The 24377-nt window shown below is 39.7% G+C and overlaps 1 protein-coding gene across 1 annotated transcript; it reads left to right on the top strand.

Annotated features, from left to right (window-relative positions):
* The first annotated feature begins 349 nt into the window (after positions 1-349).
* Positions 350-23914, top strand: LOC136885711 (tRNA-uridine aminocarboxypropyltransferase 1). The gene is made up of 4 exons (XM_067158429.1): positions 350-710; positions 6759-6899; positions 17138-17199; positions 23490-23914. Exons 1-4 carry the CDS (start codon positions 516-518, stop codon positions 23869-23871), a joined length of 780 nt encoding a protein of 259 aa, XP_067014530.1. The 5' UTR covers positions 350-515; the 3' UTR covers positions 23872-23914.
* The last annotated feature ends 463 nt before the right edge of the window (positions 23915-24377 follow it).

Genomic DNA, 24377 nt, shown 5'->3' with positions numbered 1-24377 from the left:
CCAGGTAAGAGACCCTGATCAGGCCGTGAATCGAACCCGGTGGCCTCCGGGTGAGAAGTAGGCGGTATTGAATAATTCTTTGGTAGCAACAACGTTGATTTTGTAGATATGCCAAAGACTATAGACTGGGTACATCTAGTGCAATGATGATCTAGTACAATGACACTAGATGATACTACTAAGCCTATTAAGACCATCTCCAATAGTATATAGCTGGTCTTGCTACTACTGGGATAGATCGATTGTTCATTACGTAGAAATGTCGAGAATCGTTTGTACCAGATCGGATAGTTTTGTACATTCGATTTCACATGTTCTCGTCGGATGAATCGACTGGACACAGATCGTGTTTTGTTCTGTAATCAGGTTTGATGTTAAGTTTTCAGAAAGTGATTTTGATAATAATATTATTAATATTTGACAGGACAGGGCGAAATGAAACAAACATTTTATTAAATGCAGGTTTTAGTACATGAAGAAAATTCGTTTCAGTGATTGTAACTTAGCACAGAGACATGAATCCTAAATTAGAGGAATCTAGAAGAAACGTGGAGGACCCCTTCAAAGACTTGAAGATAGCAGATACTGCAATTTTGGATGACATAGATCAGCGAAGCTTGTGTCCTAAGTGTAAGAAATCAAGAAAATATTTCTGTTATACTTGTTACGTACCCGTCGAAGCACTGGAGGGCCGGGTGCCAGTAGTGAAGGTATCTTTTCACTTCACGTATATTTGGTTATTACCATATTTTTTCATTGGGGAGGTGGAGGTTACTACTTTTTTAAGTATAACATCCTAATCAATACTTTAATTCTCGCAGCCCAGTACTCACTACATTTAAAAATTGGGTAGTTTCATTGATGTATTGCAGGTTACCTACCATAGGTTAGGTTTTACTTTGTTTCGTACCTGGGTTGGGGAAGTAGGAAATAATATACCATTCTTTCTCGCTTTTAATAATATGGAGGCCTATGGTTTTGTAGGTAAAATACTTATATGGGCAGTTTATTACACGGAGTTGTAACCTTGTATAGGCCTAGGTATTGGACATGTTATTTTGTAAACAGTAGTAAAAAGTAGCATTGGTAGCAATATCAGCTGTTTTAGATTTAGAAGGTCAAGTGTACTATATCGTAATTCACGTATCTAAGGTGATTGATAGCATTACCCCAACATGGTATGATGATAAACATGCTTGAATTTAGCTTGTGGATTTTACAGAGAGGAAAAAGTCCTCTCGGTCCTCATTACTGTGGTGATGAGGTGAAAATTCCTCATAGTGATACTATAAGTATCTGCGAGTTAATATAAGGAAAGATTCTCATCGGGGTAATCACATAAATGGTTATCAGTGTATTTAGGGTTTGTAGTATGGATGTAACGGGAGAGCATGTAAGTCTCTGGTAAGACAACAAAAGAGCAGCGTTACCAAGAACTTTGGGTTGGGAAGACTTGGGAGAAAGACGAGCTGCTTGATTAAATGGTATGTTCCAAGCTGTCAGTGGAGAGATGACGAGGAATGACATTAGTAGATGAATAAGTTTCAGTGGAATTTTTGAAAGTAGGAGAATTCACAATATGAAGATTATATTGGAATTCAGGAGGACAAATTGGGGCAAATATTAGTTTATAGGAGAGGAGTTTGGGATTGGAATAATTTACCAGGGAAGATGTTTGATAAATTTTCAAATTCTTTGATATTATTTAAGAAAAGAAAAGGTAAACAACAGACAGGCAATCTGTCATCTTGGCGACTGCCCTAAATACAGATCAGTAGTGACTGATATTTATTGCATTATCTGTTCATTAGCTTCTGTACCATTGGAATTTCAAAACTTATATGTTTATAAGGCAATGCTGATAACAGATTCAATATGGGCATAAATGAGGAGTTGTTAAATGTTTGATATTCAGAGAATAAGACTTCAGGAAAGTATCAGTGGAAATAGTAGTTATGGTACAGTCCACCAATAAGAGAATACTGTTTGCTTGCCTCTTCTCTTTGTTCTAAAGAAACCCAGGTGACTCTTCAGTTTAATTGTAAAATAAAAAATAATTTATACCTGTATGAGAGCTTAGCAGTTTGAGTGACTGCAGTTTACCAAGAGATAAGAGCAAAGATAAAACATGATTATAATGAATTAATTAATTTTCAAGAATAAAATTCCATAAAATTAATATGTAGTAGAATAGCACATCGAACGAGCATTTAATGGATATTAGCCACTGTCACTAGATCTTAGATAACATTGCAGTATAATCCTTGAGAGAGTTATTCCTTTGTGGACCGAGCAAGTGGCCATGCGGGTTGGGTCATGTAGCCATCAGCTTGCAATCCGGCGTAGTGGGTTCGAACCCCAATCTGTACCTTAATTGGTGGTGATGATGATGATGCTTGTTGTTTAAAGGGGCCTAACATAGAAGGTCATCGCCCCCTGTATAGTCCGTACACCTTTTAGCGATATTTCTTTGTACGGGGTGGTGGAGTAAGGAGGGACCTCTCACGGTTCCGGTAATACTGCCAACTGAATGAAAATGAAATTTGAATTGAATCAATAATATGATCGATCGATATGAATTTTCTAAACCTTTATTATCTTAAGCCAACAACTGTGTCATACACACTTTATATAACATTATATAACATTTCTCGATGCGAATCTTGTTCCCAGCATGAATTCTATAGTTTGGCTTTGCTGTGTAAACAACAACAGTACTAGTACGTAAAGTGTACGCCAGATCTCGCACAGCGATGCATAAGCGATTCATAGTTTGTGTTTCATAGGTTGCCAATTCGAATCTCGAAGATGCCCGAGGTCGACCTATTCAGCAGTAGGGTGTCCATGTATCGCTAAAAGGTGCACGTACTGTACCTTAATTAACGCCATGGCCATTTCCTTCTCACTCCTAGCCCTTTCCTATCCCATCATTGCCATAAGATCTGTCTGTGTTGGTGTGACATAAAGACCCCCTGTGGGTAGGGGCGGTAGAATAACACCCACAGTATCCCCTGCCTGTCGTAAGAGGCGACTAAAAGGGGCCCCAGGGGCTCTGAATTTTGGAGCGTGGGTTGGCGACCACAGGGCCCTCCGCTGAGTCCTGGCATTGCTTCCACTTACTTGTGCCAGGCTCCTCACTTTCATCTATCCTATCCGACCTCCCTTGGTCAACTCTTGTTCTTTTCCGACCCCGACGCTATTAGGTTTGCGAGGGCTAGGGAGTCTTTCATTTTCACGCCCTTCGTGGCCCTTGTCTTCCTTTGGCCGATATCTTCATTTTTCGAAGTGTCGGATACCTTCCATTTTTTTTTTTTTCCTCTCTGATTAGTGTTATATAGAGGATGGTTGCCTAGTTGTACTTCCTCTTAAAACAATAATCACCACCACCTGTGACATGAAGCAAATTGTATTCCTGTGTGGGCACAAAGTTATATGATATCTTTATTCTTGGAGTGGCACGAGTTTTACACACAAGTTTCATCTGGCTGGTGGAAGTATGTGTTTGTTTGTATCTTTTGATTGCAGTGTATTTTTTAGCTCATTGATGAGGAAAGTTTCCCTTCGCAGCTTGTAGACATGTCGTGAAGGTGTAAACCTCGACTGGCCTACGACTGCTTTCAGGTAGCGAGCTTTTGTGTTTTCGATAGTGGATAGCTCTTTCTTGCAGAGGTGCCAACTATTACGGACTGTTAGTATATATTACGGATTTCACCCCACGATTACGGTCAAAGGAGAAATTATTATGGAAAAGTGACATTATCATGAAAAAATAAGTTTCTATGGAGGAAAAGGAAAGAAGGAAAAATGTTCAGTAGTTTCGAGCTGTACTGATCAACCCTTCTCGTTTAAATGCTTGTCAGTTGGCAACAATACTTATTCAATTTAATTTAGCAGAATATTCTAAAGGATGTACAATATCTAACTTTAATAATGGAGTACCAGTTTCAGTTTACTTGGAACCATCTTCTGCTAAAAATACATGGATTCAGAACATTTTGACACACACACACACACACACACACACACACACACACACACACACACACACACACACACACACACACACACACACACACACACACACACTATCTCTCTCTCTCTCTGTACATGGTATTATTAAAATATTTTGAGTTTTGCTAAAATCTTTTTCATCTTCGAAATGAGCTTTTTTTATTATTACAAGAAATACACTGTGAAACTATATGCTCATTTCAATTGATCAAGTTATTCCTTTTCATTTCAGAAAGTTAATTTCAAAGATGAACACTATTTTAGTGAATCATATCATGTACATTTATTTGTAATGTGTATTTGTCAAAATATTCTTAATTCATATATTTTTGAGTTGAAGATGGTTCCAGGTGAACTGAAACTGGTACTCAATTATTAAAATTTGATATTTTACTTTGATAGTGTTGATTGGTGGGACATCCTCGGGAAATAGAGAATTGTAAACACAGAAATGAAACTCATCAACTATGACGTATTCAGTTGTCACTTCCTCTACTCTTCTCTAAGTAATATTGTATTTGCAGCATTAAGTGTACCTGACAGTAACTCTTCCACAGGAAGAGTTTCCAGAGTTGTTAGGAAAAAAATCATACAGAATTCAGGTGTTCATTAAGAGCATCTACACTGCAATTGCGTATCGTTCAGAAGACGAAGACGTCATTGCAGGGAGTAGGGATGCTTCAAGGAAATTCCCCTGTGGTTGGGGGCAGTAGAATTAACACCCACGGTATCCCCTTCCTGTTGTAAGAACGACTAAAAGGGGCCCCAGGTGCTCACAACATAAGAGCGTGGGTTGGCGACCATGGGGCCCTTTGAGTTGAGTCCTGGCATTGCTTCCACGTACTTGTGGATGGCTCCTGACTTTCATCTGTCCTATCTGACCTCCCTTGGTCAGCTCTTGTTCTTTTCTGACCCTGAAGCTGTTAGGTTACAAAGGTTAGGAGGTCTTTCATTTTCACGCCCTTCATAGCCCTTGTCTTTCTCTGGCCGAGACTTTCATTTTGAAAAGTGTTGGATCCCTTCCATATTTTATCTCTGATTGTTATATAGAGGATGTTTGCCTAATTGTATGTCTTCGTAAAACAATAATTGCCGGGCTGAGTGGCTCAGACGGTTGAGGTGCTGGTCTTCTGACCCAAACTTGGCAGGTTCGATCCAGGCTCAGACCGGTGGTATTTGAAGGTGCTCAGATACGTCAGCCTCATGTCGGTAGATTTACTGGCGCATAAAAGAACTGTGGGATTAAATTCCAGCACCTCGGCATCTCCGTAAACCGTAAATAATGTAGTTAGTGGGATGTAAAGCCAATGACAACACTATTATTAAAAGAATCACCACAAACTTCAAGCCTATACTAAAGAGCAACTGCGGGATGCGATTCAAGCTTCAAATAACGTTTTATCACACAATTAACTGGTAATGCGCAAATGTTGTTGTGTAATATGGTGTAATTTAGAATAGATTGCTGTCGGGAAGGGCAGAGGGGGTGTCATTATCGATTATTGATAATTGATAACTCACTTCAAAGGTTGGCACCTTTGCCCTTTGTGAACTTGTTCTCGTCATATTCTGATGTTATGAGTAAGGTTTGGTTGTTAAGGAAAAGTCATATTTCATTCCTGGGGTCATTTTACCCGAAACCTAAAAAGTGGCTGTGAATGATGTGTCCCTGACCCTATATATTTTGAGCATTTTTGTTTAAATAGAGCTGTCGTTTTTAACAAGGTACATGTTATCTGCATCGATTTTCAAACACAGGATTTCAAAGTACTATAGTAGATGTATTTTTATTTCTTTTCCTGAAACAGATAGGTAGCAGGTTTACAAGACATGATTCTGAGAAAGATATGTACAGACATTCACCAACAGATACCAAAAAAGCATGCTAATACTTCTTTTTTTTTGGGAAACAGAATGAGAACTACGCCTCAGGGCTGTGATACTGAATAAATGTATAAAGTTTCAATTTACCTATTGTAGCTTTTGATATAGATGTTGATTCCCATAGGGAACCTGAAATATTTGTCCCAAATGAGTAAATTTATAATACCAATATAAATGGTTCGTTATTGGACATTATAAATTTTCCAGCTAACTCATTCCTGGTTGCCAGCGTTTCGCCCCAGTGTTGCACTAGCCATGCGTCTTGGTGGGTGTGCTATTTACCAACTGATGAGCCCAACTTAGCACACTGGGGCGAAGAGCCCAACATAGCCATGCGTCTTGGTGGGTGTACTATTTACCAATTGATGAGCCCAACTTAGCACACTGGGGTGAAACGCTGGCAACCAGGAATGAGCTAGCTGGAAAATTTATAACGTCCAGTAACGGACCATTTATATTGGTATTATTGTAGCTCTTGTCAGTTTGCATGATTGAAAGTGTCTGCTGTATTTTCGCTAATAACTTCTTGGCATGTTTTATGTTAGAACTATCCTTAAAATGCTTTAGCCAGAGTTTACCATTTTTAGATCACATTTAGCTACTTTTTATGGGATATTTACTTGCATACTTTGTATCTTCCGAGCCCTATTTACTAGGTTTTTGCGAAGCCTAGGGAATCTTTCATTTTTTTGCCCTCAGTGGCCTTCTCTTTCTTTTAGCATTACCTTTGAAGGCATGACCCTTTTTCCCTCCTCATTACTGTCAAGAGAAAATGGTTGCTTAGTTGTATTTTCTTTTTAAAACAATAAAGTCATTTCACTTGAGCTTTTTGCATATTTTAAACATAATTTGAATGTTTTCAGCTGCCTCTGAAGATAGATATCATCAAGCACAATCGTGAAATTGATGGGAAAAGTACAGCAGCTCACGCAGCGGTCTTAGCACCTGACGATGTCACCATCTACACTTTCCCTTGTGTGCCAGAATATGATTCTGATGAAAAGGTAACATTAATACTTTATAAATTTACTGTCGAAAGCAGATCTGAATGTTAAAACAGTCTAAACCAGTTATAATGACTTGGAAGGGATCGCCAGTTAACAGTCATTATAGGTGATAGTCACACGAACATGTCTTTTTTTGGTAGCTTAACTATCATATTTGTAGGTTTTAGACTGCTCATTTACATCGTTAAGGGCAGAAATTCTGTATGTGCAGCATAAGTTTTATGGCATCATAAGAGATTTGAAATGTTACAAATCTTATGTGGAATACCTTGTAGAGGAGAGATGGGTTTACTGTGACAGCCAGGGACCCACCGGCCATCCTCCAGAAGTACATTTACTTTTATAACCTAATATAATTTATCACACGCCATTTTTCATTGCTCAAGCATGCTGTAGCATTTCCATCAGCTGAGATACAATCGGGCATGACGTCATTCCCAGCAATCAAGTGAAATGCATTCCGTTACCAGCCCGCGCACAATAAAAACACAGCTAAATGCAATCTGTAACAAAACAATGTACAATACAGACCAGTAGCTTTATCACTAGCTGGCATGATAAACCACTTCAGCTTTTAGAATGCGCTGCTCTTACCGTACGGAATGCTAGAGGTCTAACAGCACTTCGCTCGGTCACAGTCCAAACCAATCCACTAATTGTCTGGCCCCACGGTGTAGGGGGAAATGCATTCGCCTGTCACCTGGCGGCCCCGGGTTCGATTGTTGGCCGGGTGAGGGGGTTTTTAATTGTAATGATTAATATTCCTGGCCTTGGGACTGGGTGTTTGTGACGTCCTCAATGTTCCTTTCCTCACACACAACAATCCACACTACCACCATTCCAATAACACGCAGGTTCATACAATATGGTGCCATTAGGGGCAGAAGATCCACATGGGTCGACGCCCCGAACAACTAACATTAAAAAAGAAATCCAGTAATTCGCAAGTTGAAAATTAGCCCCACTGCACCTAACAAAGTACGACTAGTTCGTAAGGTCAAGAGTTGGTAGCCCTGTACATGCACGATCACAACCATCGCGAGAAGTCGGTGAGAAAGAAACGAATTACAGTGCAATTGGGCCTAGATGTCTGCGCTGAAAAAGTGCTGCAGTAATTGAACTTTTGCTTGGTTAATTTACAGTATAAAGTTTAAAAAAAAAAGTGAAGTACTGTATTTGTGGAGTGGGACTGGGAGGAATTTTACTTCTAATGTTTGCACAGCATGTACAGCAATAAGATGTTAGAAAAATATAAAATAATTATTGAGGAAAGAAGTAGTAAGAATATAAATTGATCAATAATATTGCACACAGTCTTACCTAATAAAGGAGATGTTCTCTTTGCCTTCCGAATTGTAGAAATCATTGAGTGTTACACTCCATTCCTTTGCGACACGGACGTTTGTTTCTCCATTTTGTAATTGTCATATTATGTATGACTTTTGTTCAACATTAAACACTTTCTCTTTCTTTTGCGACATCTTCACAGTGATGCTTGCCTTGACTATTTTACTGACAGCCTGATTTGAATTCTACAACCTAATGAAAGCGAGAGTTTAGAAATAAGATTTACATTGCCGTTTACCGGACGAGGTGGCCGTGCGGTTAGGTGGGCGCATCTGTGAGCTTGCATCCGGGAGATAGTGGGTTCAAACCCCACTGTCGGCAGCCCTGAAGATGGTTTTCCGTAGTTTCCCATTTTCACACCAGGCATGTGCTGGGGTTGTACCTTAATTAAGGCCTTGGCCGTTTCCTTCCAACTCCTAGCCCTGTCCTATCCTGTCATCGCCATAAGACCTATCTGTGTCGCTGCGACGTAAAGCCACCAGCAAAAAAAAAAAAAAATTACATTGTCGTTAGCCATCTGCAAATGCGTAACAAACAAAAATCAAGATTGGACGTTATAGTCCATACGTACTAAGCTATTTTTTAAAAAGTACTATGTTTAGACGGGACCGTTAGATTTCGCTGTTATATCCAATATGTTGACAAAAGCGATGTCGCAATAAATGGTGTCGACTGTAATTGGTTAAACGTTCTGTGTAAGGTTGGGACACTGGAAGTGGTAGCCTACCGATTAAGAGTAAATACCGTAGTCATCTTATGTGATCAGCCTTACATTTAAAAAGACTGATGTTTATGAAGCCCTGTTTGGATCATTGCCCAACTGTACTGGCTTGTGCAGTGGAAGTCACCACGCACTCTATAAGACGACCCTGAATTTTTGGGAGGTATTTACTTAGGTCACAAATAAATCAGAGTTTCTCCAGCTTTGAGAGTATTTTCCAAATTTTGTCTTGCAAACTATTGTTTCTTACCTTGGCATCTTTGCGTTAATGCATTCAGTTTTGGTCACTGTAACAGTCTTAGAAATGGCATAGTCATCTCTTGTGTTGAAGGAGAAATTGATCATCGTCGTCATCCAAACAAGTATTAGGCCAAGTGGCCATTTACGGTCTCGATTCATCTCTTAGCTGGGCGTCCAATAGAACAACTTCTTCTGGGCTGGTATCATCAAGTTCAGATTGCAGGTTTTATACGAGTCGGAATGAACTAATAATGTGTAGGCTGCAATTTTTTTTTGTTTCTGAGCGTAACACTTGACATTTACTGAGAGACAAAGAAAAGTTTAAGAATGCCAGTGCTTTGAGAATTGAATTTAACCTCTTCGCTGCTGAATTCTCGGACAGGCTGGTGTGAGCCCAGGGCTGGATTATTTCAGCCAACAACTTCATTGAATATTATCGCCAATTTGAACATAAAATACGTGCACTAACTACAGAATAATATTTTGAAACCATATTTTAACTCACCAGTTTGTTCCTACAGTGTTGGAGACAGTTTATATTTGGGATCCAGGGTTCGATTCCACATGAGGCGGCAAAAGTTTCGTCCATTAGGAGGATGCTTAGAAATTTTCATTTGCATTATGGGCTGTGCCTACTATATTTACACACAATACCAAACCATACAAGCGATTAACAGCAGAAACATTAAGTAAAACACACAATATTGATCGTAGTAGAGTGGAACTCGCCATGAACTTATCATCCGTCTGTTTATAAAATCTGTTTGCTTCGTCCGCTACCCTTGCCGACATTTCTTCATTCTCAAATACCTTGAAATAATCCATTTCAGAGTATTCGGGGGTCAAATTATTATTTGACATAGCTAGGTTTTGCGCCTTTTGTGTAAATTTGTGGGCAGGCCTAGGTCAGTGTCATTTCTTCTTCTCTCTGGCAGCAAATTATCGCCTCTATCAACACATTACCATATTTACCCGAATAATCCCCGCACCCTAATTTTTGGAAGGCTCATTTTGAAAAAAATACACTATGAGGAGATTTTCTATGGAGATCATTCCAGCAGTGTTTTAAACATTAACGCAACACAGTTGAAGTTGAGATGACTCATTGTGAAGGTCTCGCTGCGTTAGAGGCGGCACTACACTACGTAGAACAGCAACCAGAGGCAACTCCCACTGACACCCTGCTTTTCAAGCGATGGCTGACGTTGCATAGAAACAATTCAAAATTCAGAAACAGAAGTCAATTAAGGACTTTTTTCAAAATATAACTGTAAACCAAGCCATAACACTGTAAGAAATGCCTATACAGGACTTTAGCTTAAATCTGTGCCGATTTTTTCGTATTTCACATTTTTTCCCATTTTTGCTCTGTGTAGTCCAGGTTATCCCAAATCAGAGGTACCTTCCCCCTAAATTATCTCCGATTATTGATACACTTGAAACAGATACACCGGCAAACTCGGATGTTAGTTTTGTGAAACAGTAAAGCATCATTAATTTGAAGTCGTTGAGACACAAAAATTGGACTTCGAATCACATGATTTCGAATGAACATTTTCCTTACATTTTCCTGTGATACTGTAACAGACTACAGACAAAAATTAAAATGAACTAGACATAGGCCATTCTTGTCAGAATACAACATTAACTGACTGAAACGTCTTGTTTAAAAGCAATGCTATCATATTACATGCCGTTCTTCATCTTTGACACAACTACTGCAATATTAGAAGGGGTGACTTCATGCACAGGCCCCTCAACTGGACATTACGAAACTGCTCTGTCTCGTGGAAACTCCTCATTTAGTAACGCTTCAAAATACTTCTTCCAGTGGTTGTTCATGGCTTTATCATTAGTTAGTAATGTTCCCCGCTCATATTTGGTGGCGACAGTATCCCTGGATTGTCTTTCGTGCTGAGCAGCGACCTTGTAGATCCGCTGCACACCCTCTGGTGTCTAAGTTGTCACAAAGGCCTTGCTGCTCTTCACTTTTTAGCTGCTGCTATGACTCTCTTGGCCTGCTTTTTGATGATCTTGTATTCTTCCTTAGGTCTTGTCCATTCAGTTGTCTTTCTCTTTCCACCATGCTTTAAACACAGTCTTTTTCTTCTTCAGTGACTCCTGGACGTTATATTTTCACCACTAGGTTTCCTTGTCTATTTTCAGTCTGTCATTAGAAAGTTCAAGGTGATGCCTTGCCCTGCTGGTACAGTACTTCTGGAATCTCGTCCACATTTGATCTGTGGTGTCGTCATTCTCCTGCATGTCCTAGACGATATACACCCCAATATCATAGAGTGGTTGTGCTGTCTCGTTATCTCGCAGCTTAAACCACTTAATCTTCAGAGTTGGTCTGACTCTGTTGTTTAACGGACACCATAACAAGAGCTCTCCAATCAAAAGCCTATGTCGAGATGTCAGAGGCTCTCCTGAGATGACCTTGCAGTCAACAAACTGTTTCAGCAGATCATGGTTGCAGAGAATGTAGTCAGTTTGTGTATATATGACTCTCTCTTCCACTCGGTCTTGTACCATTGATGAGGTCTTCATCTTGTGTGTGATAAGGTGCTCTTCCTTCTTATGAAAGTATGTGTTGACTACAACTATGCAAACTGGAGGATCTCTTCACCCTGGTCATGCCTCAATCCGTAAGCAAAACCTCCACGACATTCGGAATAATCCTCACCTGTCCTTCCAACGTGACCATTAAGGTCACCCAACATGATCTTGTTCTCTTCACGTGTTGAATATACGTATCAATTATTGTTATCAAACTACTGTAACTGCACTGTTATGATGTAATTATGAAGCACATTTTGATCTGGAGCGCTATGTGAATATCCTTATTTAGCAAGGGACTGTGAATTGAAAAAGTTTGGGAACCTTTGCATTAAGCCATTACAGAAGTGTTTAAAGATGATTATGATGTATAATGCACTGACGGAAGGAATCTATCACTCAGTAAGCCCTTAGTGTGGTTGAAACATGTATGATGTATATTCACTGCCAGAAAAAAAACCCATGAAACATCCTCAAGGACAAGGTCCATTTTTCAGAAACAATGTGACAGGTAGTTCATCATTGCAGGAGTATATGATTACAAATTCAAATCAAATTTAGCACACGTCACTGTGAAGGGTGCCCAAACATTCGCATCAGTACATGGTGTACCCCCGCTGACGGCAGTGCAGATGTGTATTCGCACATGCGAACAATCATAAAGGTGCTGAATGGCATTTTATGATAGATTGTTGCAAGCATGTTGCACCTTTTGATGCCGTGGTTCATGCAGGCTCTGTAGAATGCGTTAGTTCTTGCTTCATCATGCCGTGTACATGTTCAATTGGTGAGAGATCTGGTGATCTTGCTGCCCAGGGCAGTTGTTGTACACCACGTAGAGTACGTTGCATCGCAGCAGCTATATGTGGACCTGCGTTGTCCTGCTGAAAAAGCAAATCACCTTCCTCTCGAAGAAATGGCGGTAGTCCGGGGACAATAACCTGTGCAGTGTAGCGGGCACTGGTTACGTTACTCTGCAGAAACACCAGCTGCGACTGTGAGTTGTAACTGATGGCCCCCCCACACCATGAAGCCTGGAGTGAGACCTGGATGTTGTGGGTGAATGCACTCTGGAATAAGCTGCTCGCCAGGTCTACGTCATATAAGTGTATGTCCATTTGCATACCGACAGAACCTACTTTCGTCACTGAAGACAACAGAGCTCCATTCCCCTCTTCAGTCGACTGTTTCATGACACCAGAGTAGCCGTCATGCAGTGGTTGCCTGGCCAGAGGCACACGTGATTGTAATCCTGCTGCAAACAGACGGTTCCCAATGATCCTTGGTGACACAACAGGTGCAACATATGACCGGATTTTGTTCCTGGATGATGTTCGATTGGCCACTGCTGCTCGTACAATGTGTCGATTTTGATGTGCCGGTTTACTACGCGGATGTCCGGAGCCTGGTCTACGGGTGTGGGAATGTTTCACAGACCACTGCTGAAAATAGCGACACGCCACCAATTCATTGTTCCCAATATGTGCATCAAATTGTTGATACATCCATCCAGCTTCTCAGAGGCCCACAATGCAAGCCCGTTCAAACGGCTGCAGTAGTTCAACGGGAGCACGTACTCATCGGCGAGGCGTGGTTGTACCCTAGAATGAATGTTGTAAACACTGTTCACCTTTAACCTCAGCACATTTACTGCCTGCAGAGTCGAAACAGAGTATGCATGGACACTCCTCCTGCATGCCATCTGATCGTTGGATGTCCGTGACAAATGAATCACTAACTTAACAATCCCTCAGTATGCACATATTGTACCTTGGTGCTACTGAACACAGTCCTTGAGGATGTTGCATATTTTTTTTTCCCCCCGGAAGTGTATATATGAAGGCGGATCAAATATAAATGGGAATTTAAATGTTGCTGATGATGCTTGTTGTTTTAAGGGGCCTAACATCGATGGTCATCGGCCTGGAATTTAAATGTACCGCTGCTGTTAGTAATAGTTCTGAGGTGGGCCTTTGCCAGGATGTTGGTGTGGTTGCCTGGAGAAGGGATTTGCACGCAGGAACGATGGTGGAGAGCTGGTCTGCTTCAGTATGCCATGAGTGAGCAAGAGGTGAACACGTCTGTTGTGCAACGCATCATTATCAAATTTCTCGCAGAAGAGGGCACCAAACCTGCCAGAATTTTGAGATGGTTCCACACCCAGTTTGGGGAAGAAACAGTTTCGCAGACTCGAGTGTATGAGCGGGCTAAAAAATTGTGGCAGGAAGAGAAGCTGTGGAAAATGAACCTCATGAAAGGAGACCGTGGACAAGTATCACTGCAGATAACATTGTTGCCATTCGTGACATTATTGGTGAAGATCGGCAAATAAAAATTTTGCACATTGTTTTAGCCGTGGGAATAAGTTACGGAAGTGTTCAAACCATTATCCGAAGTGAAGTCCATTTCAGAAAATTGTCTGCCAGGTTTCCTCAACCAGGAACAAAAAACTTTACACCAGGAAGTTTGTCAGAGACTCCTGCATTGCTATGAGGCGAAAGGAGAGGATTTCTTGTGTCGTATTATGATTTGTGATGAAACTTGGGTGCATCATTACACTCCTGAGTCAAAGCAAGCAAGCAAGCAAGCAAGCACGGAATGGCAGTGAAGAGGCGGAGCAGGTCTGGTCAAGGCCAAAACCTGCCCATCTGCTGGAAAGGTGCTTGCAACCGTTTTCTGGGACTCCGCGGACATTTTGCTGGTGGATTTTCTTCACGAACGAAGGATAATTAATGCAGCCTATTACTGTCACGTTTTGGATGAAGCAAAAGCTACGTATCGCAACAAGCGACATTGGCAACTGTTCTGAAACGTCATTCTTCTCCATGACAATGCAAGCCTGCATACTGCCACTTTAGCGTGGGGAAAACTGGAGGGAATTCACTGGACGCCTCTGGAACACCCTCAGTACAATCCAGATTTATCGCCCTACGACTACCATTTGTTTGGACCACTCAGATAAGACCTAAGAGGACAGCGGTTCGATGATGATGCAAGTGTAGAAGAGTTCATGCGCAACCGGCTCTGCACACATCTCTCTTCTTCCTATCAGGACAGCATCAAAAACTTACCAATCCGATAGAGAAAATGTGTATCGAAGGCAGGACACTATGTAGAAAAGTGATCTCTATATGTGTATTTTTTTGATTGATACAACAAATTTTAAAAAATAATTCCCGTTTATATTTGATCCACCCTTGTAAAATTCCTATTCTGTCATTTAGAGCGATATTGAGAAAATGACAATGTTTCAGCAGCTGAAATTAACACCCGGTAGAGGCTATTATTTCTTCTTTACAAGAAAAATACAATGAAACTCTCACAACCATAAATTTTATACTTTTTAAAGAAAATTACTTTTCTTTGAGCAAATTGATTGTGCCACATTTGTCATGTTGACGCGCACATCTTCGCCTGTTGGCGTGGGGTCGAAATATGTTGTTCCACAGTAGATTTTACATGGTGCTCGTGGGACTTCATTCAAGTGGACAAAGAGAGATGGTGACACATACTGGAGTGAATTCACTCGCTCAAGCCAAATTTTCTGCCCATCACAATATCAGAAGTATCATCACTGCCAGCCAACGAGAACAGAATAAGATACAGAACACATCACCCATGTTCTGCCAGAGATGAAGTGAACAGATACCTATGGCCACCATATTGCTTGAGCCAAAACATTGTAACCGTTTGCTCTCTATTTTACGATGTTTAAGGCAAATGCAAGAATTCCGTATTATGATGTAGCATGGAAAGTGTAACTTTTTGTAAGATAAAAACATTGATGCCGTCCTGATAGAAAAAACAGGGACGTGTGCGGGGCCAGTTGCACACAAACTTTTCTATACTTGCATCATCATCATCGAACCACTGTCCTCTTAGGACTTATCTGAGTGGTCCAAACAAATGGTAGTCATGGGGTGATAAATCTTCACTGTGTGGAGGGTGTTCCAGAGGTGTACAGTGAATTTCCTCTAGTTTTTCCCACATTAAATCGGCAGTATGCGGCCTTGCATTGTCATGGAGAAGAATGACGTTTTGGTTTGGTTGCCAGCGTCGCTTGTTGTGATATGCAGCTTTTGCTTTATCCAAGAGGCGACAGTAATACGCAGCATTAATTATCCTTAGTTCATGAAGAAAATTCACCAGCAAAATGCCCGCAGAGTCACAGAAAATGGTTGCAAGGACCTTTTCAGCAGATGGGTGTTTTGGCCTTGACCGAACCTGCTTCGTCTCTTCACCGCTACTCCATGCTTGCTTGCTTTGACTCTGGGGTGTAATGATGCACCCAAGTTTCATCACAAGTCACAATACGATGCAAGAAATCCTCTTCTTACTCCTTGTAGCAGCGCAGGAGTCTCTGACAAACTTCCTAGCGTAAATCCTCTTGTTCCTGGATGAGGAGACGAGGAACCCACCTGGCAGACAATTTTCTGAAATGGAGTTCATGTCAGATGATGATTTGAACACTTCTGTTACTTACTCCTACAGCTAAAACAATTTGTGAAATTTTTATTCACCGATCTTGACTAATAATGTCATGAAAGGCAATAATGTTATCTGCAGTGATGCTTGTCCGCGGTCTCCTTGCATGAGGTTCATTTTCCACAGCTTCTCTTCCTGCCACAAATTTTTTAGCCCACTCATACACTTGAGTCTGCGAAAGTGTTTCTTCCTCAAACTGTGTCGTAATCTATAATTTTCATTTCCGTATTGACAATTGCACAATTAAAAATAGGAGAGGATTTCCACCAATCAATACTTATTTATTGTATATATTAAATTACAGGACCGGTTTCGACCTCATATTCAAGGTCATCTTGAATATGAGGTCGAAACCGGTCCTGTAATTTAATATATACAATAAATAAGTATTGATTGGTGGAAATCCTCTCCTATTTTTAATCCTCAAACTGTGTGCGGAACCGTCTCAAAATTTTGGAAGGTTTGGTGCCCTCTTTTGCGAGAAATTTGATAATGGTGCGTTGCACATCAAATGTGTGGACCTCTTGCTCACTCATGGCATACTAAAGCAGCCCAACTCTCCATTGTCTTTCCTTCATGCAAACCCCTTCTCCAGATACCCCCATGAAGATCCTGGCAAAGGCCCGCCTCAGAATTATTACTAACAGCAGCGGTACATTCAAATTCCTGTTTATATCTGATCTGCTCTCATACGTTTTATGTGCTATATATGTTGAAGACATGCTTACATACTAGTCAGCTATAAATTCATAAGAACAGTATTTACTGGCTTTTAGGTTCTTTTGATGAAAAGGAAAGAGTGATATGTATGTCAGTTGATAAGTAATCCCATCGTTTAACTGATGTGAATTAATTCATTTTGTTCTTTCTTTATTTTTTCCAGGTAGTTGTAATATATCCAGGGAAAGATGCTGTTTCATTAGAAGATTACGTTAAACCATTCAGGTGAGTGAACATCTTTCTTAATAATACAGGAAAGATGCCTAAAGGCACCTCTTTAAATAGGTACTAGAGAGGATATTAGGAAACCATTAGACACTATTATTGACCTTTGATATGTGTTTCTTGGAGAAATATGAGAAAGTTGATGTGGCAGTGTTCTCTCTAGTACCTTTTTAATGGGCCCTGCTATTTTACAGACTGCTCGGCTAACATAACCTAGGTATATGCTAGTTACACGATATTAATGCATATTTGAATCGATGGGTGCTCCCAAATTAAAACATAAATACTGTAAAACAGTTTATTTAAATGAAAAATCTTCATTTTTGTCAGCATAATTGCATCGATTACATCGGAGTTTAAAGGTTTAGCTCGACTATCACATAGTGTTATGCGCGAGCGGTGTCTGGAGTACCGTGTAATCGCATGCGAGCACTCTATTTCGCATAACGTTTCAAACCCGTATGGCACTCCACAGCAACCAAGTGGTAAGCCCAGGTGTTATGTGATTTAGAACGAACAGTAGAACACTAGAAGTTCAAATTACTCTGTTATGTCTTATTCGTGATAATACGTAACACTAAAATACTGTATTCCAATTATATAGGTAATGTTTACCTGCCTGATATTATTGTTAATGCCCAGACGAATAAATAGAAATTTTATCATATTAACTTTTTATGTAGTTTACCTGTCTAGCTACTCATTTCTGCCTCCCGGCTGACAAAAATTTCTAGGGAGAACACTATGTGGAATGTTACGTTTATTCTCATTCTCCCCTGCTAGTAAGTACAGTTTGAATTTCAAACATCTGTTGCGTTTCAGAATGATAAATTAAAATTTACGACTTCTGCTATATTTTAAGTTTTTTTTTCTAGGACTTTTGTGTAGTTTTTCAGCCCTCTTGAATTTGCCCTGTTAGGTCAGTTAGAAAAGATCATTTATTAAGGGATATCTTTGGTGTCGGAAACCTCTACACAGGCCATCGTACTTTCACCATGCTTGGTAAACCACAGACTATCAATATGTTAGCTATCGCTTTCATATCAATAAACTTACATTACTCTTATGCTTACATAACCATGGTAGTTGGTCTGAGTGGTGTAAGCTGTTGCAGAATGTTTTGCAGATTATATATTTTCAGTCTGTATTTTTTAATAAAACTTAAGTCACATGACAGATCCTTTTAAAAATGCTTGTGCTAAATTTCATATCATTCCGCCTAGCATTTTAGACGTGCTGATATTTCAGAAGTCGAGCAGACAGATGTAATTTCATTTTTATATAGAGATTATTTAAAACAGCGTCTGACTCCTTGGCTGGATGGTTAGGATGCTGGCCCTTGGTCCGAGCGGTACTGGGTTCTATTCTTGGCCAGGTTGGCAATTTTGACCTTCGTTGATTCATTCTGATGGCTCGAGGACTGGGTGCATGTATGTGTGTGTGTGTGTGTGTGTGTGTGCGCGCGCTGTTTTCAACATTAGAATTTGCCTGTATAGTGTCAACTCAAAAGACCTGCACCAGGCCACATGCCATTAAAAAAACAGAACTTGCGACAACCAGTTCTCCAAAGGCGCTTCAGATATGTGGTAACAAGAGCTCACACTGAGAATATTGTACAGGCAGATATAAGGGTGTGGAGTAGTAGGGCATTGATACACATTACTATTCAATATGTCACCATTCTTGTCCAAGCACTATACAATTCAATACAATACAAAACAATGGATTTATTTTGTCTGGCAAGATTAAGGCCATTAGGCCCTCTCTTCCATCTAATCAGAAAATACAGTATCTACATGTGCAAGATTAAAATAAATACACTTACAATTGAAACATCTTGCAACTACTAAACAATACAATATTATGATTTAAAAAAAAAAGGAAAAAAAAAGAAGGAGAATGATGGTGATGAAGATGATGATTATTTACACAATTATGACATGATTAGCTAATTTCTATTAACCTTGGTAATAACAGTGAGATCATATAAAGTCTATAGTTTGACGAAGGCTAAATCTACAATATTTCCATAACATACGAATAACAATTTAGGACTTCATCTACGTATTACTTAGTAGGTAGCAGTGACAAAGTTGCCTAAAACTAGCAGGTGAGGCTCTCTGACAGAGACGGGTAGTGTATTCCATTTTCGTGCCAAAGAAATAACAAATGAGTTTTTGTATCGTGTGGTGCGGTGAGGTGGAATAGATAGCAGTGTATCAGATTTTGACCGTGTTCCGAAACTGTGATTGGATGAGAGGTGGTGATATTGACTGTACAATTAGGGAGGTGAACATGAGGAGAGTATTCGATGAAGAAGGCATAAAGCATGAAGATTTCGGCGTTGTTTGAGTTTCAGCCAACCGAGTTCATTGTAGGCAGGTGTAAGATGGTCCAAGTAACGTAGATCACATATGTAGCGAACACAGGCGTTTTGGGCGCGTTGTAGTTTGTCGTTAAGAGTAGCAGTCAGGTCGTTGTACACGGCGTGACAGTAGTCAAAATGAGGTAATACCAGACTGTAAATGAGGCGTTCTTTCAATACTCGAGAAAGTATGTTGCGGAATTATTCTAAGTGAGTTAAGTGTCGCAAATACTTTCACTACTGAGTGAGTTGGCAGTGCGGTTTAGGTCGCGTGGCTGTGAGCTAGCATCAGGAGAGGGTGGCTTTGAATTCCACTGTTAGCAGCCCTGAAGATGGTTTTCCATGGTTTACCATTTCCAGACCAAACGAACACCAGGGCTTTACCTTAATTAAGGACACAGCCACATTTTTTAATTTCAGTCACTACTGATCTGTATTTTGGGCAGTTATCCAGGGGACTGATTTCCCATCATTTGTTTACTTAGTCTTTTTAAAAATGTTTTTAAAGAAGTTGGGAATTTATTCAACATTTGTACATTATTCCAATCCCTAATTTCCCTTTTTTCATCATCATCATCATCATCATCATCATCATCATCATCATGAATTCCTTCCTGCGGGGCGAGTAGGATGTTTAAGAACGATGTGCCTCCATTTATTACGGTCCTGGTATGCTTCTTTTCTTTCTAGGACATCCCATCTTTCTCCTCTCTTCTCTAGGTCTTCTCTTACCTGATCTAACCACCTTTTTCTAGGGCGTCCAATTGGTCTTCATCCTGGAACGATCCTTTCAAAATTCTTCCTTGGTGTTCGAGTCAGATCACTTGCATCACTGTCGAATAAATTAATTTTTTGCTTTAAATACTGCATTGATTCATTGTAAGTGGGGTACTTCAAATGTTAATGAAATTGACACTTGAATCTTTGACTCAAACACCTCGTTGAATCACACGTCAAAGGTTCATGAAATTGACAAAAAAAAGAACTGAGTAACTGATCACACGTTGCATATCAGCCGAATTGATACTTGGGAAAATTATGTACAAATTTACAATGTCAAGTTCGCGATGTAAGTCCGCTGATATTGGCACGGCAGTCTGAAATATTCTATTAGATCGTTAACTTGTATTATCACTGTTCCAACTGACTGGCTTTGTCATTTTTATGATTGGAACACAACTTTGAACTAATATTAACAGTTTGTGCAAGTTCAGGACATATTAGCATGTTTGTTATAAATTAAACAAGTTTAATGGCACTTGGAGAATGTTCTACACTGTCTGTAAGTAATTATTGAATTTGTGCACTCAAAGACTGTTCAACACTGTCTGTAAATAATGATTAAAGTTCAACTGCACTTGAAGAATGTTTACCACTGTCTGTGAATAATTATTACGAAGTAGAAACTCTAAGATTAAATGTGATACTGAAAAATTCGATGTTCCCACAGTCTGTTATGATGACATTTGGAAAAATAACAATACTTGGAGAAATTGTAATACTTGGAAAAATTCTGGTTCCTTTGGAATGCCACTATCTGTAGAGAAAACACAAGTCCTAATATGGCACTTGAAGAAGAATACTATGTTCTACTTGAACCGAGCACTAGAGAGTCAGAATATCATCTCACTGAAATACCGAGTCCTGGCTGGGCATAACTTCGGTCTTACATGTGATATGAATCACGTGATATATATGATATAAATCATGTGATATAAATGACGTCATTGATAGAAAAAAGTCCTTTGTACGAACAGATTGCAATACTTTTACAAAAATCAATTCCCCTCATAAGCAAATTTTTCAAAATTTTCGACCTTAAATCAGTAAGCACTCCCACCATTCCTATACATAATACTCTCTCCTCTCCCCCCCCCCCCCCTTCCCCCTGCTGCTAGCAATTCCCTTTCAAGCACAACAAGCAGGCCCATAGCCACGCCTTTGCAAACGCCACCCCCTCCAACAAGATCCCACCGCTATAACACACGCAGTAAGAACTCGACAGTTGCCAGCAGCCCATAGATCATAACACAAGAAGTCACTCTCTCTGAAAGCCAAGAGATAAGTTTGTACATTCTCCACGTAATTTTCATAGTGTGCCTTTTATCCATCGTTTAACACCGCCCTTCTGGTTTTCAATTACAGGCTTCACCTTAAAATCAGCAATCAGTATGCTTTTCTACACACAACGTTAGCTTCGCCCCTTTTGACCAGCATGCTAACAAACCTACAATTCGTAGTAACGCCAATATGAGATGGTCCATAGGAGTCTAAATCAAACTTGAATATCAACTAAGAGTTACAAATTTTTTACACCATCAGTAAAGTGAAAATATTACACCATATACTAATGACATTTAGTTCATACATACAACTGATCATTTCTCAGTTGTAAGACTTATCATTTAACAACATTTTAAATTGTAAATGTTTATCACCACATTTTAACAGATTTGATTTGATAATTTGGAATGTTTTTCTGTTGTCAGCCACTTGCTAGTCGAATATTATTATGTATCGATTTCTTTAAATCACAAGTTTATATTTAACTCTTAGTATTATTCACTTGACTCATAGTTACAAGCCTTGTAAAATTCAACAGTTTTATCACATGTTAATTTTTGTTCATTACTTTTTAAGATTCTTTTTAGTATAGTCTTATTTTAACATTAGTTCATAAGCCAGTCAGGTGCCTGACTTTATTTTAAGGTTAAATCATGGCTGATATTGCCTGCAAAATTGAAGGCGAAACATGTACCATATTTTTAAATAACATGTCAGTATTTTAACAAGAACAAAATTCTAATTGTTTGTGTCCAATGCTTTGATTAGGGCGATAAAATAATAAAATAACTTATTGTTATTATATAAAGTGAAACAGCTTCGGTCTGCCGCACTTGTAGAGCTCTACCCGTCGCCCGTATCGCAGAGATAGTGGAGTATTACTGTCTCTCAGTAGCCTAGATTGCCTTGCTTTTATACCTAGAGCCAATAAAGCATCTCGAAACATGGATATTATCCATCTCTATAACTCCTAAAGTACTTGGTAGATTTGTTCAAGAATTTGATAGTTTGCAGCTGTTATTATAGCCTCAATGTTGGCAGTGCAAAAATAATTGTCTTAACTCCAAATAGACTTTTTACAGATGGAACGGAACATTACCATATATGGTCATGCTCGCTGTGCGAAGCTGGCCCAAGGTGGCCACGTCACTGCTGTGTACGCAAGGGGAGTTCGGCTGGCTTGCCTATCCTTCACCTTGCGCGAAGTTTAACTCTCGTACTTCGAACTTGCTTACTCGTAGCGATGTTTGCGGTACAATATGCACAACTGTTTGATTGTATTTACTGCAAACATTGGAGTATATCAATATTGATAGTGAAAATAATAATAATAATAATAATTTAAAAAATAGCCTTGTAAATCTCCTACAGGATGCAATGCTCAGCTGAACAGGTCATGATGAGCATTATTATATTGGTTATTTCCTAGTTTGTTTCATGAAAACATATTGCTGCATGTTGTATACTTGTATACCCTCACCTCCGAGTGGTTCTTTCCTAGTTTGTTTGGTGAGAACGTATTACTGCATGTTGTACACTTTTGTAGTCTCACCTCCGAGTGGGTGCAGTGGTGTCTTTCGGGATCAACACTTTGCGAAAATGTGTTGTTACATTTCAGACTTCCCCCAGGGTGGGTTGAGATTCCTTCTTTGTGAAAGCATGCCGCTGCACGTTTCGTTCTTGCATGGCTTCACCTCAGAATGTGTCTTAAAGTTCTTGGCAAAAATAGTGCATGCTAAGTCACTTGTATTGACTGATGAATCAGTGTAAGCATGATGAACCGAAGGATATTGCACAATTTAATATAGGAATTTCGAGAGACATAAAAAAGCTTTATTCTTTGTTTTTATTGCTCCAACAGCACATCCGCCGACACCGAACCTAGGGTAAAACGTTTGAACTGCGGTCCCGGGCCTCCAATCACTCGAGCTATCTTCATCGACAGCACGTGGAACCAGAGCCGAGGTATCTTCAAGGACCCACGATTACACTCTCTACCCTGCGTAGTGTTGGAACATCGACTGTCTCAATTCTGGCGCCATCAGAACGGCAGCCCAAGGTGGTACCTTGCCACCATTGAGGCGGTTCACCAATTCCTAGTGGAGCTCCATGGACAGACAGAAAGCGAATCATACAGTGGACAATACGATAACCTCCTCTACTTTTTCAAATACATGTACCATAAAATTCACACACTCTATGACCATGAAGACCTAAAAGCATATAAAAGATCCATGTTTTGATATGCAACACTGTTCAATAAATTAAAATTTTTATTAAATATAAGTTGCCATTATTTATTTACATGAAATAGTGGAAATTTTCAGAGGGAAGTGATGTTAGGATCTTAATCCATAAGGGACCCAAAATACTGTACATACGACCATAATCACCGCACCCTCCGTTTAGGAAGGCAAGTTTTGAAAGAAAAATAATTTAAAAAATATTTGTTTAGTTTTGTTAAATACGAGGGCAAGTCAATAAGTATCTGCAATCAATTTTTATAATTTATTACAAAAAGAGTACACACTTTGTATTGATAACATTTTTCAACATAGTCACTCTGCTTTTCAGTGCACATTGTTCACCGATCCAGTGATGATCCGTTTCAGAAACGTTTCACCTTCGTTAGCATGACGGTCCAGTAGGTGCCGACAGATTCTCACACAGTTTCACTTCTGTTCTTCATCGAGTTGTTTTGGAAGCCATCTCGAACAGACTTTGTGAAAGTTAAGCCTGTTATGCATGA

This window comes from Anabrus simplex, chromosome 14 (genome assembly GCF_040414725.1).
Source record: "Anabrus simplex isolate iqAnaSimp1 chromosome 14, ASM4041472v1, whole genome shotgun sequence".
NCBI classification, from domain to species: Eukaryota; Metazoa; Arthropoda; class Insecta; order Orthoptera; family Tettigoniidae; genus Anabrus; species Anabrus simplex.
The sequence above is the reverse complement of the archived record's forward strand: the minus strand, read 5'-3'. Positions and strand labels throughout refer to the sequence as shown.

What these genes read in the sequence shown, in the direction of transcription:
- LOC136885711 (XM_067158429.1), top strand. Translation starts at nt 516, where the DNA reads ATGAATCCTAAATTAGAGGAATCTAGAAGAAACGTGGAGGACCCCTTC. An exon ending in GCCGGGTGCCAGTAGTGAAG is followed by an intron (nt 711 to 6,758) that starts GTATCTTTTCAC and finishes GAATGTTTTCAG; the next exon opens with CTGCCTCTGAAGATAGATAT. An exon ending in AATATGATTCTGATGAAAAG is followed by an intron (nt 6,900 to 17,137) that starts GTAACATTAATA and finishes TATTTTTTCCAG; the next exon opens with GTAGTTGTAATATATCCAGG.